This window comes from Anopheles moucheti, chromosome 3 (assembly GCF_943734755.1).
Source record: "Anopheles moucheti chromosome 3, idAnoMoucSN_F20_07, whole genome shotgun sequence".
Taxonomy (NCBI): Eukaryota; Metazoa; Arthropoda; class Insecta; order Diptera; family Culicidae; genus Anopheles; species Anopheles moucheti.
This window is the reverse complement of record NC_069141.1, coordinates 45,844,216-45,864,997: the sequence shown is the minus strand read 5'-3', so window position 1 is coordinate 45,864,997 and position 20,782 is coordinate 45,844,216. Positions and strand designations below refer to the sequence as shown.

Sequence of the window (20,782 nt, the reverse complement as noted above, 5' to 3'; positions counted from 1 at the left end):
TCTTTTGCGAAAGATGCCGAATCTTTTGAGATCCTTCAGTATCAGATTTTACAATGATGAGGTTAACTGCAACAACTTTGCCTGATGATGCCTCAACTTCAACTAGTATGAACTGCTCAAAATAAGCAACAAGGCTTATTTATTAATATTTTACCTTCAGTTGATGAACTAAACGAAACTCAAATTAGGTGCACTGCAAAAGTTTACTTAGTGATCGTGCAGTGGTGGCTGTGTGTGTGTGTGTGTAGTCTAAGAGTTACAAATATCATGTGCTTTTTACAAGCACAACCCTCACTTTGGAATAATTAAATTTTTTTTATCATTTTTATTTTTATCATTTTTATTATCATTTTTTAAAGTATCATGTTGCGTTTAAAAATGGAAGGCAGGCTCCTCGATGTTCTGGAACTAGCTGTATGGTCGATAACGGAAATTTTATGTCAAGTTTAGTTCAACAAAAGAATGACTTATAGATATTTTTTTATTCAAAAAGCACGGCCAGAGCGCATTGCTATAGCTATTAGTAACATAATATATCGCACGATTCACATCCATGTTAATACATTTCCTGCTTGAAACTGTGAAAAGACGTCTTATCCTCAGGTGTACTCGAGCGATCGCAAAGCGTTTAATGCCAACAAATTCCATTAATCAAGAATGATCTTTTTCAAATGCATTGGTATTGAATTTTGCCCTTTAACGTTTTACAGACTTTTCTGCATACACGTGGTCACGGACCTCAATATAAACAAAAATAGGAATAATCTAACTTTAAAGTGAAGTGAAGTTTGGTATAAACTAAGTAAATTTTCAATGTCCAGTGATGCTGAATGTCCAGCTGCCTAATGACTCGCTGCAATGTATTTTTGATTATATTATTTTTCAAACAGTTGTCTTGGTCTTGGTTGTCTTCGATATTGGCGGTTTATCTTCCGCTTTAAGGCTTCGTTAAGGCTTCACTGTGGTCAGGCAGCTACAAATTTTTAAAATTTGTATTTGGGGAACCGTACGCAATTTGGCATTTGGGGAACCGTACGCATTGAGCATGAGTTTTGAAAAGTTGTAAACCAATTACTATTAATGCTGAATGATTTTTTTTGTGGTAAAGCTAATACAATAATCTTAGCGAAAAATAAAAGAATTAGTTGTAAAGCAAAATGTGTTATAAATAAATGGATCAAATATGAAAATTGATCGCGAGATGTATCTGCTGTTAATCATATTTTAACTGCATGAACTGCAATAGAATTCAGTATGATAACCACGGGTTCTGTCCAATAGATTTTTTTTATTTGAATATTTCCATTTTTTTTAACGGCCAGGCCTATATCGACTTAATTTTACCACGTAGCTGGATAGACAGTCCTTGCTGCGGGGGAACTGTACAGATGGGATTTTCCCTCGGTTCTTTCGTGCGAAGAACGGCGCCGCTTCCAATATACCAACCGACCGCGCCAATATTTCCTTATTGCAAACCATCGATAAAACACTGATATATCTGTATATTTCTAATTTTCCGGAAAAATAATACGCTATGTCCTATTACGCTATAAGCAAAATACCAAAGATTTGATGTGGAAATAGTTAAAATGTACCTTAAGCCTCACAAAACGAAAGAAAAATTATGAGTTCTGATTCATTAATCATTAAAATATATAAATACGTTACTTAAAGCAAAAACTAAAGTTGCCCAACATCGAAATTCTAGCATACCGTTGTAAATATAACAACATACAATCGATTTAGTTCTATAAGAAACATAAAGCAACAAAGTAGGCAAAGTACAACAAGGCAGTAGGAAACAAAGTAAAAAGAAAATAATTTTAAGACACAAGATATTTGGAGCAATATGGCCTGGTCGCTCTTGATTAAATAAAAAAACAAGACATTCGGCATTTTGTCAAACAAAAGAGGCATTAAATAATAATAACATGCAATGTGTTACACAAATATGGCATCAAACATGTACAATATATCTAAGAAACAATTACAAGAAACAAAGGAACATGTGTGGAATTGCTTTATTGTAAATATTGTACGACATTATCATGTATTTAAGCAAAGTTTCTGCAGCAATGTCGTGCTGAAAATATGAATACTGTAACGAGATAAAATGTATAGCGAACCAACATGTTGGAGAAACAATCTCGCAATACATTGTCGCCGTGAGTATAGTTTAACCCAGAGAATAAACGAAAGAATAAACGAAAGTACCAGCGAGTTGAATGGAGCGAAGGGAACAACGAGTAAAACAGTTAATTTTATTTTTTTAGAAACCCTTATGTGATACGAACTCTCCGTTCGAGATTCTGCGCACTGGCTTTCAAGCGCGAATATTGTTACCAACACACTTTCACATAGCATTCTCTACTCGGTAAAGTAAGAAGCTAAACAAAAGTAATGCAAATAGAAAGTGTACATTTAGAGACTTATCAACAAACTAGTATAGATATTTAATGTGTGTTACTGCTGCAACACAACATGAGACAAAAGTTAAAGAAGTTAACAACAAATCAATAAGCAAACAAGTAACATGTATTCCACAGTGGACATTGCTTTCGTCAAAGCATTCGTGGTGTTGATAAAGGCTGTTCCATAGTTGTAGATATAAAATGCTTTATTTAACTACACTATAATACCATTAGATGTTAGAAGTGAATTAGCATGATAATAAAATGGAACGATACGCGTGTGTTGTGTGAAAACAGCTGTGGAAGGTTTCGATAAAACATTCCTGTTTGTACGAGAATCGTGTTTGTTCTTGTTTTGTCTGCAACGAGCATTGCAATATCGAATGCAGTAAGCACCGTCAAACCAGTAGCGCTATTCATCATGTAAAAAAATTCCTTTACTGTGCAAGTAATCAATTCTATTGCATGAACGTTGATTTGCACTGTTGTGGTATTATCGTACCGGTCAACTTTATAGTGGAACTTTTATGAAACATCAGAAGATAAGCTTGAAGGGATTGAAAAATAAACTGTGCTGAGATAAAGCGTAAAGATGGATGGAGCACTAAGACAGAGGTTTGCTGAGCAAATCATACAAACGGTTCCTTATAATGAGAAAAATAAACATTGATGGAACAAGCGTACAGCCTTGTTTCGTGCATGTCGTACTGAAATGGTAGGAACAGTGAGCAAATATAGCTTTAGATAACATGGATCACCCGTCAGAAATAGCAGAACATCCTCAGCCAAAAAGCCTTTCAACAGGCTTTCCAATTGGTAAGCGTTTTTGGAATGATATTCAATTGTGTCACTGAATCGTAGTCAAGGCACAATTAAAAACATAGAAAACTTAATGCACTATATAATGTTCTCCCTGCGTGTGGTGTAACTGTGTTTTCAGCGAATATTCTAATATAAATTTGTGGAAGGATACTAACGTATGTGTTATAACCCTTTTTATGTTTTTCATTTCCCAGGAGATCTTTTGGTTAATATTTCGAATTCAAATCAAGGACGAAATAAGAACAAGCTTAAGGATGTGTTTGCATCGGGAAACAAATTGATTGGTGCAATTCATACATCCGACGCTTCGTACTCCCTAGCATCTCGGATATCTCCGGAAGTCAACGAGCAACAGCCTGAGCAGCATAATCAATTTCTTGGCATATTAAACAAACCATTTTCGCGTAACAAATCGCTGGGGATAAAAAAGGGGATCGAAAGTGAAGACACTGGCTCCGCTGAAAAACGTGTGCCAAATCATTCAGGTGGTGGTGGTGAATCGGCCAGTGGAAAAGTGCGAGCCTTTCGTCCACATAAGAAAAGCTCTTCGCGTTCATTTTTTCTCAAGCGGCAACATTCTTTATCCGATGTATGGCAAACCACTTTGCGGTCCACAACGGCAATGACTCAAGCAGCGGCAAAAATGGATGACACCGAACTAGTAAACAGTGCAGTGCGTGGCGATGTTAGTCTGGGGGGTGGTCCCAATCACAACTTGACCGGAGCTGGATTAACCGATGGGCAAATGGGTGGCGGTGGCACTGGAATTGGATTAGACTCGGCGGGAGCAACAGGTGGCGGAGCAATCAATATAGGCGGAACAACCATACCGATTGCACCGAAAAAACCTACCAGACGAGCAGGGGTAAAGCCTCAGCCTGATCGACCCATGCGAGCCTTGTTCTGTCTGACTCGGACTAACCCTTTGCGGAAATTATGCATCGCTATAGTGGAATGGAAGTAAGTGTTGTGCAGAATCCCAATCGGCAATGTTGTGTGTACGCTTTATCAGGTAATACGTCTAATGTACGCTTGATATGGTTTTCTAGGCCCTTCGAATACTTGATCCTGTTGACCATCTTTGCCAACTGTGTTGCCTTAGCTGTATACACCCCTTTTCCAAACAGTGATTCCAATAGCACAAATGCAGCGCTGGAAAAGATCGAGTATATATTTTTAGTGATTTTTACAGCAGAGTGTATAATGAAGTTGATCGCTTACGGGTTCATACTGCATCCTGGATCGTACTTACGTAACGGATGGAATATACTTGATTTTACCATTGTTGTTATAGGGTATGTATGGTCTATCCGAGATTTTTCTGTCTGTCTGTATGTACGGCGATTTAAACGGATGAAATCAAAATTTAAAAAAAAAGTGTAATTTGACCCAACGGTATGTTATTGATATTATTTTTCAGAATGATATCTACTGCACTTTCCAACCTAATGAAGGAGGGATTCGATGTGAAAGCTCTCCGTGCGTTTCGTGTTCTTCGACCATTACGTTTAGTATCTGGAGTACCTAGTTTGCAAGTCGTCTTGAATTCCATCTTACGTGCCATGGTGCCTTTGCTACACATAGCCCTATTGGTGTTGTTTGTGATAATCATCTATGCTATCATTGGACTCGAGCTTTTCTCCGGAAAACTACACAAATCCTGCTTCCACAACGAGACCGGTACCTTCTCAAATACCCATTCAGTATTGACCGTTAAAATAACCTTCATTTTAATGCTTCCGATGCAGGAGAGATAATGGATGACCCCCATCCGTGTGGAGAGGACGGTTTTCATTGTGACACCATATCACCAGAGATGGTATGTCGTTATTACTGGGAAGGACCCAACTTCGGAATCACCAACTTCGACAACTTTGGTCTGTCGATGTTAACGGTTTTCCAATGCGTTACACTGGAAGGCTGGACGGATATGCTTTATTATGTGAGTATCTTCCATTTTATATTCCTTCCCTAAAAGTGGTTAAATATATACTTTAATTTTCCTAGATTGAAGATGCTATGGGTAGCAGTTGGCAATGGGTGTACTTCATTTCCATGGTTATTCTTGGTGCGTTCTTCGTGATGAATCTAATTCTTGGTGTGTTGAGCGGTGAATTTTCTAAAGAACGTACGAAGGCGAAAAACCGTGGAGATTTTCAAAAACTTCGAGAAAAACAACAGATTGAGGAAGACCTTCGCGGGTATCTCGATTGGATTACGCAAGCTGAGGACATTGATCCGGACAATGATGCAAGTGGAATGCCGGAAGGAAAAATGAAAAATACAATCGAGCTCGATTCTTCGGATAACGTTGGGGAAGATGGGGAAGTGCAGCATGAATCATGGTTTGCCAGAAAACGGAAATCGATCGATCGTGTCAATCGGCGATTGCGGCGAGCTTGCCGTAAAGCAGTGAAATCGCAAGCATTCTATTGGCTTATTATCATATTGGTATTTTTGAATACCGGCGTTTTAGCTACTGAACACTATCGACAACCACCGTGGTTGGATGATTTCCAAGGTAAGATTTGTGTTTGCAAGTATTGTTACATTGGCCCGTAGTGCCGTAGTGTGTTCTTGCAACATATCCTTGAAAGATTCACAAACAAACAGAAGTTCGTTCCAGTTTTTCGTAATAGTAGCACTCAACCAAATTAAAATCTTTCTAATACAAAATCATTTTAAATTCATAGGATCGAACGTCTTTGGTCAGCAGTGTGCAACACGAAAAACTTGAATACAGTTTGTGAACTTTTTGATTGTAATTTGCAAGGATGCACTAAGGGAAACGAACTGAAATGCATCATTTTACCAAATCGTTTATGTATTTCGTGAATCGTGAAGTACTAATCTATTTTTTTTTGTTGTTTTAATTACCATCGTAGAGTACACAAACATGTTTTTCGTAGCATTATTTACTATGGAAATGCTTCTAAAAATGTACAGCTTAGGTTTTCAGGGATACTTTGTGTCCTTATTCAACCGGTTCGACTGTTTTGTCGTGATCGGTAGCATAGGTGAGATGATATTAACAAGCACTCAAATCATGCCTCCTCTCGGGGTATCCGTCCTGCGGTGCGTCCGATTACTACGTGTGTTCAAAGTAACTAAGTGAGTGTCTGTTTAGGCTAAATTGAGACAGCAACCGTAGTGGGCTTTCATTATAAAACTAATACATGTCTATAATTGTTCCCCCTTTTACAGATACTGGCAATCTCTTTCGAATTTAGTAGCATCTTTATTGAACTCTATTCAATCCATTGCTTCTCTCTTGCTACTGCTGTTTTTGTTTATTGTTATATTTGCGCTACTGGGCATGCAAGTGTTTGGAGGAAAGTTTAATTTTAACAGTTCAATCGATAAGCCTCGTTCGAACTTTGACAGTTTTGTTCAAAGCTTGCTGACGGTATTTCAGGTGAGTTTCTTTTTTTACCACAACATCATGAACAGCCCTGCGATGTCTAAGTATAAGTTTGGATGTCTTAAACGTTGCTCAATAATGGTTCTTTCATACAGATACTGACCGGCGAAGATTGGAACGCAGTTATGTATGATGGAATTCAAGCATATGGAGGAGTGGCTTCTCTTGGAATTATTGCAAGCATTTATTTCATCATTCTGTTCATTTGCGGCAACTGTATCCTTTTGAAAAAGCAGAGTTAACATACATTAGATGATATTTCGTAATATTTTGATATACATGTAACGGTTTTCCTTAACCAGCCGACCAAAAGATATTCTGTTAAATGTTTTCTTAGCCATTGCTGTGGATAATTTAGCAGATGCGGATTCACTAACGACTGTTGAAAAAGAGGAAGGGGAAAATGCCGAGGGAGAAGAAGAAAAGTTATCTCACGAACCAACTCCAACAGAGCACGGGGACGATGGGTTTATGGAGCACGACAAAGACAATCTGGATTCTGATAATGACCCTATGAACATGTGAGTAACTTTGGTTTTTTTGTTTTACATTATGAATTTTTTGCAGAGATTAAAAAAATTACTAATGTGAATTGTTTATCAACTTGCTGTTATGGTTTTTACAATCTAAGATCTGATGAATATGATGGCCATGATTCGGATTCTAAAACGCCGGTTGCAGAAGACGACGAAGGTTATGAAGAGCAAGACACTCCAGGTTAGTAAAATAATCAAATAAGCTAAGAATCGAGTAAGAGAAAATCTATTGATTTCTTCTATAGGGAGTGAGAAGATACCAATATGTTGCTTTGACAATCATTCTGCTTTGACTTTATCATTAATCCCAGTAGATCATGAAAGATTGAGAAGTCGACTAAGTATTCTGAGGTTATGCTCGAAAAGATTTCAATTCCTGTGCCATTACATTAAACATAACTAAACTTATTAAAACTAGGCAAGTAATTGAACAATAAATTTTCTGTTTTTCTTAGGTGAGACATTTGACGAACCGCCCACTGCTTCAGCTCGTCCTCGTCGCTTATCGGAACTGAGTGTGAAGAAATCAAAAAAACCCATTCCAAAATCGAACGCTCTGCTCATTTTCTCGCCTACCAACAGGTAATTTTGAATGGGCACTCAACAAATAGAACGACTTTACTCGAAATTTATTCACATGATATGTGGAATCCATGAAAGTTCGTTCATTTTGTCGAGTGCCCCAAGTTTATGATACTAACGTGTTTTTTTGTTTCTGTTTACTTCTGTTACAATGTTTTACAATACAGATTCACAAGATGACGGGCTTAGAGTGGCTAGACCTCGGCGAATGTCTGAGTTGAATGTAATCAATACAATTGTACCAATACCGGAGGGTTCAGCATTTTTTATATTATCAAAGACAAACAGGTTGATGATAGATAATAGTCTTGACTTAGCATAATATCGCAATTGCTTACCCTTCCTGTGTCAATAAATGACAGCTGCAAACTCCCAACATTTGTGCCTTGGACTCTTTAGCTCTCCTTGCTATATCCTTGTTGCTACAGATGAATTAGTACGCATTTTACCCACCGGCTATTGATAAATTTTCCGTTAATGTATTAACTCTACGTTACTAATGCGTGTTATCCCAAGCGACGCAAGTCTTCAGAATTAACAATACGTCATTAAATGTCTAGATATGTAAATTTTATTTTCAATTTTGTCCATGGTCAATAATAGTTTTTAACAGCGTTAACTTATTCGGAAATTTAAATTCAATTATTGGTAGTGACGTTAACGTCTTCCGATTATATTTACATTTTTAATTAAAGGCATGAACGCATATTGCTGGACCTTTCATTGATTATTTTCAGTTGTTAGACTTACTGTACAATGAGGTTCAGGAACTTTTGTATAAACCGAACAATTTGATATAACGGTTGTTCTGCTTGATTATGCTTGATTACTCTTATGCACTGGTATGTACGATTTGTAGAAAAGCAAATCGACCGTACCCTCGCCGCTCTAAAGCTGTTGGTCAATCAAGTAACGGTTTAGTAAGAACTAACAATCGACATGATTAATGCAAATTTGTAATGATAATCGTCTTTTATTTCCTGTAAATATAATTGTTTTTACCCGTGCAAACCTAACGAACGGTTCATTCCCTGTTTTGTTTAGTATTCAAACCTTTCCTGCATTATGTTACAAATCAGTACTAATATCGCTTGGTTTTTTTTCTTCATTAGATTTCGCATATTCTGCCACTGGCTATGTAATCATAGCACCTTCGGCAACATTATTCTCGTCTGTATTATGTTTTCCTCGGCGATGTTGGCGGCAGAAGACCCACTTAATGCGAACAGCGAAAGGAATCAAATATTGAACTATTTTGACTACTTCTTTACATCGGTATTCACAATCGAGCTGCTGTTGAAGCTAGTTTCTTATGGATTTTTGTTTCATGATGGTGCATTCTGTCGATCGGCATTTAATTTGCTCGATCTGTTAGTCGTATGTGTGTCGCTGATATCAATGTTCTTCAGGTAAGACTGATAATGCATAATTTGAAACGTAATTTGCAAACTTGTATAATTTGTGCTTCATTTTAGTTCTGGTGCCATCTCTGTGATAAAAATACTTCGTGTACTTCGTGTTCTCCGACCATTACGTGCAATTAATCGTGCAAAAGGATTGAAGGTAAGATGTTTAATGTTACATTTTACAATGTGGGACCAGGAAATGGTAATTAAATGAGGATCTACGCTCTGTTCCTTTGCTTGATTTTGATTATTATAGTGATCCTTTCAAGATGCAAGATTTATATCCATAGTGCATTGATTGAGAAGTATCATTTGAATTTACTGGAGCTAAGAGTGTACACAACTCTTTATAGGAAGTGTTATGAGAGCCGGTGCACTCGAGCAAAATTTGATTAGAATGCACACTAATTGCAGTGCATTTTACGTATGGAAGTGCACGCTAAGTATGGATACTATAGGACACAATCCATGACTTTACACATTTTTTTTATATTCTCATAGCAGATATGTAACTTCTAGCCTTTGCTTCCAGAACGTTGCTGGGCATTTGGTATGCCTAGATTTAGTTGAACTGTATGCTTCGTTCAGATTTATGCATTCAGTACCTCTTTATAACTTTTCGATTCTTCTATATAATTCTCAGCATGTTGTGCAATGCGTTATAGTAGCAGTAAAGACCATCGGCAATATTGTATTGGTCACTTGCTTGCTACAGTTTATGTTCGCCGTAATTGGAGTGCAGTTGTATAAGGTAGGACGCAAAAAGCGGCCCGACGTGATTCTGTTACATTGAGATTTGTGTTTGATTTGGAATTTCGTTTACTTTGAGTTGTTCTTTAGTTCAGATTATTACTTGTGTTTTTCCTGATATTGTGTTTTCCACTTTTACATTATTCAACGCTATTCGGTGTCCCATACAAGGGCGCTATATACTTAATTTTCCTTTGGTGTTGTTGATGTTTTCTTCAATTATAGTTTTAATCAAGGCTTTTACTTTCAGCTATAATTAGCTTCCAATTTTATTCCCTTTGCGAATATCTAAAACGAACGCTTTATTCTTTATGGATTAGTTCTGTCTGTATCAGTTTTTTTCTTTTTTTGTTTATCTCGTCGAGATTTACGAAAAATGAATACTATATACTAGATACTGGTTGGAGACTGATTCTTATCGTAACACTTTAGAACAAAGAATTAAATCAGTTTCTTATTCTGTAAAAAAGGTTTTTTGAAGCTCGACAAAATCTACACTTTTAGTCGCATCTAACAAAAAGACAGAAAAGGCATAAACGAAACATACGCAATTCCAGAACTTATTTAAAGGTAAAGGTAATATCTAAGAACTTGAACAAAATCGGAACATAAACTTTAACAACAAAAGTTGGTCATTCCTTCCTTACATTTGAAGGAAGATCTGAGTGAAAAACTTGAAATTTAAGCTCATCAACTAAATGAAACATAAAAAAGGCAATATGACATCACTTTATTATGTTATCTCATCTCAAAGTTTGATGATAAAACTCTTTAGTTTTATTTCAAAGTACCGTAATACACTAAAAAGACCTATTCCGTATTGAATCAGTGAGGCCGTCAAGCGTCTAAATCTATCAATTTAGAAAAAAAAGGAAATCAGCTATGAAAAGAAAAACCATGAAAAGCAAAATATTAAAACCATGAAACATTATAAAATGCAACCCTTTTAACTATAACTCTTTCCCGTACACCCAAATTCTTCTCAGTACGTAGTAAAATGTGTGATAGTTGCCATCAAAACGATCGGCAACATTATGCTAGTGACGTACCTCTTGCAGTTTATGTTTGCTGTGATTGGAGTACAATTGTTTAAGGTAATTGATAGCTCGTTTATTGGCTGTTATTGTTTCACTTAGCCGTCTAGTTAGGCCTATGATATGATCTACTTTGCCACCTACACACCTTTTTTATTTTCATTCCCTACTGTTTATGATATTTTGTTTCTAATATTTCATAGAATCATCATGTAAGATGTTAATTTAGTTGTTCTCAGTAGAGCTTGACATGTTATTATATTGGTTCATAATTTTTGTTACGTAGTAGCAAAATGCCATTTGTTGTCCTATACATATACAGTTTTTATTTGCTCATTTATGTATATATATAAATATATTTACAGTAAGAATAATTTTGTTGTTCATGTTGCTTAACCGTTGTGGTTTGTGTCATCTTTATCACTTTTTCCGACACTTTGTTATTATTCTTTAGCAATATTTATTAACACATACAATTTCCGTGGTGACTTACCACCAACTGTTATTTGTGTCTTAAGTATTAAGAATATTTTGAATGAATTTTATAGTGAATGTAGTTTTAGAAAACTCACGTCACGATCCACTTAATTTTTTGTTACAGATAGAAAATCCTATAGGTCACAATTTTTCTCAAAATTGCTTGCTCATCCGTGAAATTACTTATACACGAGTATTTTTGCATGCCGAAATGCATGTTGATTAAACGGAAATCAAATTAGAATGCTATAAAAACATTCCGTTCATAATTTCAAGTGAGTAAATATTTTTAATTTTAGATTATGGATTATATTTTTAAGAGACCATTAATAGGAATAGTTTTGATAAAATGGTATTTTTGGAGAAAGTTTTAGCAAAAAGAAATAAACCTGTTATTTTATCCTATGAAATATATTAATGTACCAGTTAAGTTAAAACTAGACTTGGCCATTTTCGATAACCGTTAGTTATTTGCTACTACCGTTCAAATGATTTTTGATTTATTAAATCATTACAGCCAAAGTTTTTCGGTGTAAACATTTTTCTCAACCATCAGTAAAAAACTTCATTAACAAAATTCTGTACCATTTCGACAAACTTGTAAATAAGACGAGGAGATAAAAGTAAAAAAATATATACATCGTTAAATCAAACAAATTAAACCTTTTTTTGGGTTTTTTTTTCAATTCTTGGATAGGTAAATCGTCAATACTTTAAATACAAAACAATCTTATCGTACTAATTAAGACAGACATCAGGGTGATTCAACAATGAAGGTGGTGGTCATGTTTGCGGCGTCTGATATGCATAGCATAAACATTCATTACAATCCCATTTTTTGATGCCATATGTATCATGAAAACTAGTTGAAAAGCAAAGATATTGTTGGTTAACTCGATGATGACCAACCTTTTACAAAATTTTGATTAAACATCTTCCACGTTTGCTATCATTACCACAGATATGGATGAATTTCTGTAAGTATTTACGTATGAGGAGATGTGGGAAAAAATATTTAAGCAATTAAACCTTGGCGCGACTCAATTCCATTAAACTTTGCTAATTTTTTATGAAAATCATCATGGTTATGATTATGCTTCTTCAGTTTTTTTAGTTAAAAATATATATCCGCCACATTATCTAACTTGGCAGTAGCGCTTAAAAAGCCTGTTAAGGTAGTATTCTATTACAATATTGTGGGTATCGTTTACTACAATGGGTGCATTGCAACTAAACTAACGTGAAAACCCAATTCTGAACATTCATCACATTCTCATATTATGCAATTTCCCGGCTACAATAAAAAAAAATAGTGCAACTATTCCTTGGCAATTGGTAATATCGGTTTACTCGTTGACTTTGCTTACTGTTTCGTTTAAATTGTTAAATTTCTGAGTTTCTATCCTTTGAACATATGTGTAGTAGCGAGTGTGTGAATAGTTTTCTATAGTTAGTGAATATGTGTGCATGTATTGCATGCTTTTAATTTGCTCTAACCGAGCTGTTTTTTGCACTTATGTCACAGCCCATCTGTCCATAATATGTTTCGATAAATGCATCCCAATTGACTGAAATCTGCAGTAGTTGATGTGTGCTTTTTGTTTATAACTTCCATGTATGTAATGCTTTTTATTGAACTAAACTACAAAACTAGAAGTTGACGGTTTGTAGGATGATATGGTTAATATATATTTAAAGCCTGTGACAGGTGTGAATTAAGCTGAGATGCTTTAGTTTCACAGGAAATCAAAAACCAGTATACCTAATATTTGTTCCACTTCATTTAGGGCAAGTTCTTTTCGTGCTCTGATGGCTCGAAAATGCAAGAATCAGAATGCCAGTGAGTATGAGTAGTGAAAACTATTCCAATGATGACGCATGTGGCGGATGCAATATTAAAACTTTCACGTGTGATATTTTGTTCTAATTTCAGTGGCACTTATCTGGTATATGAAGATGGCAACGTAGATAAACCTGTTTCAAAAGAAAGATATTGGTCTAGAAACCGTTTCCACTTTGACGACGTTTCGAAAGCCATGCTGACTCTCTTCACTGTATCTACTTTTGAAGGATGGCCTGGGTAAGCAGTTCAGTGAGATACATTTAGGATTATGTTCAAGTTCTCGGGTTTGATGATGGAATGGTTTAGTTATCATTATCCTTTTAACTATGGTTACAAAATTGCTATTATTATTTTAAAACTACTGTTTTCGTTATTCAGCTGGTTGTTTAGCTTATTGCAACAAGCAGATTGAGTTTTTGGTAAATGAGATTTGATATATTTATTTGAGTAAAACAACCATTTTTGTTCATTCCAATCGTTTTTTTGTTCAACTCATAGGGATTTTTTATAATAATTTTGGTTGTAACCGTTTTTTTCGAACTTATCAAAGATCTGAAAAAACAACAACGCTGTATTACAAACTTCTGTCAACTTTCTTTTTAAAGGTTATTGTATGTGTCGATCGACTCCCACGAAGAAGATTCCGGACCAATACACAATTTCCGCCCAATAGTTGCGGCATACTACATAATATACATCATCATAATAGCATTCTTCATGGTAAACATCTTTGTCGGTTTCGTTATCGTCACATTCCAAAATGAAGGCGAACAGGAGTATAAAAACTGCGATCTGGATAAGAACCAACGTAATTGCATAGAGTTCGCGTTGAAGGCGAAACCGATCCGGCGTTACATACCGAAACACAGGATACAATACAAAGTGTGGTGGTTTGTTACATCACAGCCATTTGAGTATATGATATTTATACTGATCATGATCAACACGATAACCCTTTCGATGAAATTTTATCGCCAACCAGAGATTTATACCGAAGTTCTCGATTTGTTGAACCTAATCTTCACGGCGGTGTTTGCACTAGAGTTCGTTTTTAAATTAGCAGCGTTTAGGTTTAAGGTAAGGGGGAAATAACGTTACATGTACCAACTGGCCTATTATTTAACTTTTACTGTATTGTAGAACTATTTTGGAGATGCATGGAACGTGTTCGATTTTATAATTGTGCTCGGTAGTTTCATCGACATCGTATACTCAGAAGTTAACATTAGTAAAGGAATGAAGGTTAGTATGTTTTATATTAGTTTTTTTTATTCGTGAGGAACGGTCAGACCGTATTGCCATTTCATATCAGTTATAGCAGGATAATATATCATCTTTTCCTTTATTACTCACTATAGGGAGGATCTAGTATTATTTCAATAAACTTCTTCCGACTGTTTCGTGTAATGCGGTTGGTTAAACTGTTGGCCAGAGGGGAAGGAATTCGTACACTTTTGTGGACCTTCATCAAGTCCTTTCAAGCACTGCCGTATGTTGCATTACTAATAGTGATGTTGTTTTTCATCTATGCTGTAATTGGTATGCAGGTAAGCCAAACCTTAAAGCCATTTGCAAAAGGCATTCGCACAAGTTCTGAAGCTTTACAAAACGCTAAAATTATGTCTTTCATTATTTAAGGTGTTTGGAAAAATAGCTATGGACGATGACACATCAATACATCGAAACAATAACTTTCAAACGTTTCCGCAAGCGGTATTGGTTCTGTTTCGATCAGCCACCGGCGAAGCCTGGCAAGACATAATGCTGGATTGTTCCTCTCGTGCGGGAGAGGTGAACTGTGATGCAAAATCAGATGACGCAGGCTCTCCCGAAGGATGTGGTTCAAATATTGCTTTCCCTTATTTCATCTCATTCTACGTGTTATGTTCGTTCCTGATCATAAATCTGTTTGTGGCGGTCATCATGGATAACTTTGACTATCTTACGCGAGACTGGTCCATACTGGGACCGCATCATCTAGACGAGTTTGTGCGGCTGTGGAGCGAATACGATCCTGATGCGAAGGGTCGCATCAAACATCTCGACGTGGTAACACTGTTGCGCAAAATATCTCCACCGCTCGGGTTTGGCAAGCTGTGTCCGCACCGAGTCGCTTGTAAACGGCTTGTATCGATGAATATGCCCCTGAACAGTGACGGTACGGTGCTGTTTAATGCGACACTGTTCGCTGTGGTGCGCACCTCGCTGAAGATCAAAACTGAGGGCAATATCGATGATGCGAATGCAGAATTACGGAACACAATCAAACAGATTTGGAAGCGAACAAATCCGAAACTGTTGGATCAGGTCGTTCCACCGCCGGGAGTAGATGATGAGGTAACCGTAGGTAAATTTTATGCAACTTTTTTGATACAAGATTACTTTAGACGGTTCAAAAAGCGCAAAGAGAACGATAATAAGCTCAACAGCGATCAGAATAAACGGCGCACTATGACTCTGCAGGCTGGACTGAGAACATTACATGAAGCGGGTCCCGAACTGAAGCGGGCTATCTCAGGCAACCTGGAGGAAATTGGTGATGACAATCCGGAGCCGTCGCATCGGGTATGTCGAGTCGTGAGAGTCGTTAGATTGACCAAAATGCAGCTAACTTTTAATTCCCATCCGATAGCGTAACCATACTCTATTTGGAAATGTGTGGTCATCCATTCGACGTCCGGGTCCGTTTGGATCTAAACAAAAGTGGAGTTCGAACAATAAAATGTCTGCCACATCCATGGCCGCCTCTGCTGCTATGCATACAGTTTTAACAGGACCTAATGATGGGTCAAGCCAAACTGATATAAAGCCAAAGCTGAACTGTGTGAACAGTTCTAATACATACAATCATGTAGCTGAAAGCATTTTGCATGCCGTACATGATGAACCACTTGGAAGAAGCTACGGCAACGGGTTTGGGACGAGTAACGTAGGAAATCCGGGTGACATTCCGCTACGCCCACTCGTTTTAGATGATTCGTCCAACTTGAAAAGGGTGACTGCCAAGTGAGTATACGTTATCATTGCAATTGAAATTGATTTGTTCTCGATTTACTAATATTCCTTTTCTGTTAAATTGCAATGCCATGCCTCCGAAGTGCTACTAGTATTAACATCGGCTCGCACAACAAATTGAACTTGAAAATGATTGGTAAGTTTACTATTCGACACAGTTCCATAAAATGGGGTTACACCTTAACCGTATCAAGCTCTGTACACAAGCACGTTTGAAGTTCGGAGGAAGTAATGGGGATTTTTGGTAGCGAAACTATAATAATTGAAATAAATTTGTTTCTATATGATATACTTAATCAAACCATGTCTGCACCAAGCAAAACTAGTACAATGCAAACTTTATCGTTTGTGTTTCTCTTTTCTTTTATCCATTTGTCAAAAATGACGCCTCACTTGATACAAATCGTACAAATCTCATTGATGCACAGATCCAGCACATGGTAACGCCATCCACTCCGAAGGCGTGGACAGATAACACCATCACCTGTTTCTTGAGAGCCCAACAATCCAAAGCAACAGAATATTGAAAATGTGGTTTTCAGTGGGTGCGTAATTCTTGATTAGAGCGCGAGAACAATTGAAACATGTCTTTCTTATTTGGACTTTTCTTCATTTCAAAATGTAACTTTATCCCTACACCTACCTATGCTGATTTCTGCAATTGATGTATAGCATATCAAGCAATCTGATAATGCGGCTAAGAGCCATTACAATTGGTATAAGTAAATAAAAATATTAAGCAATCTGACAAATGATAAATGAAACATTTACAAGCTTTAATTTTCATTGTCCTGGATAGGTTTACATAAAACAGTTATGGTTTAAAAAAGTTTGTATAATATGCAGGTGCATTGACAGTTATGTTACGCAGTTACGCTGCGTAAGTTTGATTTTGTCAAATGATAAAAAATCTGCAAAGTTTGATCTGTTTTGACAATTCTATTACGCTTCTCAGTTTTGCATATTAAATTTCTGCTTTTTTATTTACGTAATCTCTCAATTACTGTTATTAATACTCTTAACTTTTATTTTTTGTAAATATTTTTGTCAAATAAAAGCTGCATAACTTGATGTACTTCTTTTCGCAATCGTGAGAACTTAACATATTGAAATAATATATGTTTGATTTTATCTGAACAAAAACTTGAATACAAACCAAACCATACCAAATGTATGATTTCTCTGTACAAAAACTTGAATACAAATCTAACCATACAATTTGTTTTGAAGAAAGAGGTTTAGGAAAAAGATTAAATAGAAAAGTGATATATTTAGTACATTATTTACGTTATAGCCGATAACTCATGTGATTAACGTCTATTAAATTACAAACTCGGTTAAAATTACAACGACACGTTAGATTTTGAACAAGAATGTGAATTTTGAACTACTTTTACATAAAAATACCTACTATGAAATATAAAAAGATAATAAATATGGTGTCCATATGTTGTACAAAACGGTCCAAAATTTCTAAAAAACAAGAAACAAACAACCAGTCTCTTGTATGAGACTAGAGGTGAAATCTTACAATGTTAAACATCGTAACAGCGTTTGAAGATTGCAAAAGAATACATCGAGTTCTGCTTAACTTGATATATTGTACGATCGTGACAAAACACGAAGATTCTTGTACATTGAATGTCACGTAGTAACTTTGAATCATTGAAAACCTCGATCAAATTTAGTACCCAGATCTGTGTGATATGAGCGTCTTTAATTAATTATTTAATGAGCGATGATCTCGGTTTTTCTACTGCTTTCAGATAATCAAGTTGCTAATTTCGAAGAAGATCGTCTTATCCATTCAACGCCGGGTAGTCCCCAAGAAACCCAAAAAATGTCGGGCGAAGTTATCGGGTCGGCCGAAAGTCTTGTGGGAAGGGTAAGTACACTTCTCTATCTGACTATCTATCAAAGTTGGGCTTGTTTTGCAAAGAACTTTCATTTGAGGGTGTTCGCATTTGAAGACTACTCCCCAAACCGTCATAGGCAATGCATTTGGGATGCCTGGCATGTTATGCATGAGTATTATATTCAGGAGTACTGTCACATGTTGGATTTTGCAACTGGTCAAGTTGCACATCATGTAGCTGCTGCAGCACAAACAGTTTCTCATTTGATAAAAATCAATTCTTAACCCTCGTGGCGGGAGTGTCTGGTGGCATGATGGTCGCCGGTCTTCACACGATCGGACCGGACCAAAATCCCATCCAGACCTATCCCTCGTAACAAGGACTGATTATATCCGGCTAGGAGGTAAAATAAGTCTAGTAAGTAGTAAGTCAGAAATGTCAGGCACGACCTTAGTAGTTAGTGACCTTAGTCCTCGTGCAGATCCGCGTGCCAAACGAATCTCTATACTCGACTCAACCATCCGATCCCTACGAAAGAACATAAAGTCAACAGCAGTCAATAGCATTAATAGCTATTATGTGTAGTTAAAACTGACAACAAAATCAGAACAGAATATGAACACGGTGCAAAAATAACGACGCATACTTGACGATGTAAATTTGTATTCGAATTTATTCATCACGTAATACGATGGATCTGCAGATATATTTGTTGAAATTGTACGACTTACTTGAATCTATTGCTATCTGTGTTGCAGGTACTGGCGCAACAAGGACTGGGTAAATATTGTGATCTCGATTTAGTACATTGTGCTCAAATGGAAATGCAAGAGGCGCTAGATATGACACAAGAAGAAATGGATTTAGCAGCTCACGAACTGATGCTGGAAGAGCGTTTTAACAGAAAAAACGGCGCACCTCTGAAAGGCCAACCCAAGCGCGGAACCAACACTAGGAACAATAAGAATCAACAACCGCTATTATAGCACCAAACTAGCTTAATAAGACAAGTCGTCGCCGTAGGCGGATATCTTTTATCTAAAAATGATAGCTCTCATTTCCTCATTAAATGCTAACCCTAAAAAAGATGTTACTTGTTTATGTTGCAAACAAATTTTGTTAATACTGAATTTATCAAAAAGCGCACAACAATCCAGTTGAAAACATTTTAATGAAGAGGCTAAACGTATCAATCATTTGCTCCCTTACCGCGGATCGTGAATTAATTATCTGTTACGCCATCATCAAATAGAAATAAACATGAAGCTACATGGGATAAAACGCGGTAGGCAATACCATCGGATGTGGAAGCAATGATGAAAATAAGAAAACGAAAAGAAACAAACGTTCATTACAGTATATATAACACATACATCTGATATTCAACAATTTGCAACGTTAGCTCGATCTTAGTCGGAAATGAGTTTTGAGAGTAATACAAGCATTGTTAAGAAGGAAAAATTGCAATATAAAAAGGCATTAAGCAATGATTTTTGGATATATTATTTCTTGGGGTTTGAGAAATTGTGACAAAATAAATTTCGAAAAATACAATATTAGATTCTTTTCTTAATTCTTTATTAACGAATGTCTTGAAGGTCCTTTCAGCTTAATACGGATTGAAACTCGCATAAACTCTTTTATTTCATACATGTTCTGGTAACAACATATGGTGACAACTGACTTTCAAGGGTACTTAACAATGTTACTAATACTTCAAGTAGTACTACCACAATGGGGGATGGATCCGGAAAGGATTTTGGAACGTTCCTGTCGTGTCGTAGCGTCAGTACCTACCTACCTATCCTAATGGAACACTGTGCCAAAAACGGTTCGTCTTAGTGGTTGGTCAATGAAAGCGAACTTCTTCAGCAGGCCAATTAGCTGGTTGCCCTTAGTGGCAATGTGCTCTAGCTGGTCGTGGAAGCTCCATTTAGCATCAAAGAGGCACTCCAAGCTCCCTGACTCAGTTTGACGCACAAGGGCAGATCCGTTAATGACGTACTCGAATAACAGTGGGCTGCATTTTCTGGCGAATGTTACGACAACACACTTGTCAGCGCAAAGCTCTAAGCCATTCGTGGAGCACCAAGACTGGAAAACGTTCAGATGAAGATGAAGATAGTAAATAGAGTCTAACACGATTTATTCGAGCACTGTGGTGGCACCGGATCCATCTCCATACGTAGGATTATGACTATTCAACTACGGACAGAAGCGGACTGAGTGGCCGAGGGGACCCTTAGTTATAGCTGCTAGATTTCCATCCTGAAAGCATTACATTTCGATTTTATTTTTCAAAAAATAATCTTTATTTTTTGTTTCTGCACGTCCAAAAGATGCCCTACATCAATATATTTGGAGGTAATATTGAAGAAAATGGATTATACCAAGAGTCAACAAACCCTGGACTGCCAGATAAAGTTATAACGGCCGAGAAATTTGGCGGGTCTTACGAAAACTGAATGAAGAAGTACATGAAATGAGTCCTTTATATTTTTGGGTACCTTTTATTAATTGCAGTCGATGGAGGCCTTTGCAGTTAGAACATTTCAACGCACTCCAGATTATACCTGCATCCAGACTGCACAGCGTTCTTTTTCATACTCCACAACACGGAATAAAGCAC

The 20,782-nt window shown here is 36.7% G+C and overlaps 1 protein-coding gene across 1 annotated transcript; it reads left to right on the top strand.

The window, feature by feature from the left end:
• The first annotated feature begins 3,120 nt into the window (after positions 1-3,120).
• LOC128305613 (muscle calcium channel subunit alpha-1-like) lies at positions 3,121-19,679 on the top strand. Its single transcript, XM_053043150.1, has 26 exons — positions 3,121-3,227; positions 3,428-4,193; positions 4,283-4,528; positions 4,654-4,913; positions 4,982-5,175; positions 5,241-5,754; positions 6,119-6,344; positions 6,438-6,648; positions 6,750-6,870; positions 6,968-7,175; positions 7,286-7,371; positions 7,646-7,772; positions 8,885-9,181; positions 9,248-9,335; positions 9,822-9,929; positions 10,915-11,022; positions 13,227-13,279; positions 13,373-13,519; positions 13,888-14,359; positions 14,423-14,524; positions 14,641-14,829; positions 14,921-15,847; positions 15,915-16,288; positions 16,381-16,433; positions 18,064-18,182; positions 18,912-19,679. Exons 1-26 carry the CDS (start codon positions 3,161-3,163, stop codon positions 19,137-19,139), a joined length of 6,291 nt encoding a protein of 2,096 aa, XP_052899110.1. The 5' UTR covers positions 3,121-3,160; the 3' UTR covers positions 19,140-19,679.
• The last annotated feature ends 1,103 nt before the right edge of the window (positions 19,680-20,782 follow it).

Excerpts from the sequence above, each read along its gene's own strand:
- LOC128305613 (XM_053043150.1), top strand. The coding sequence starts at position 3,161 with ATGGATCACCCGTCAGAAATAGCAGAACATCCTCAGCCAAAAAGCCTT. Across the intron at positions 4,194-4,282 it reads ATCGCTATAGTGGAATGGAA|GCCCTTCGAATACTTGATCC; the intron begins GTAAGTGTTGTG and ends ATGGTTTTCTAG. Across the intron at positions 7,176-7,285 it reads GATAATGACCCTATGAACAT|ATCTGATGAATATGATGGCC; the intron begins GTGAGTAACTTT and ends TTACAATCTAAG.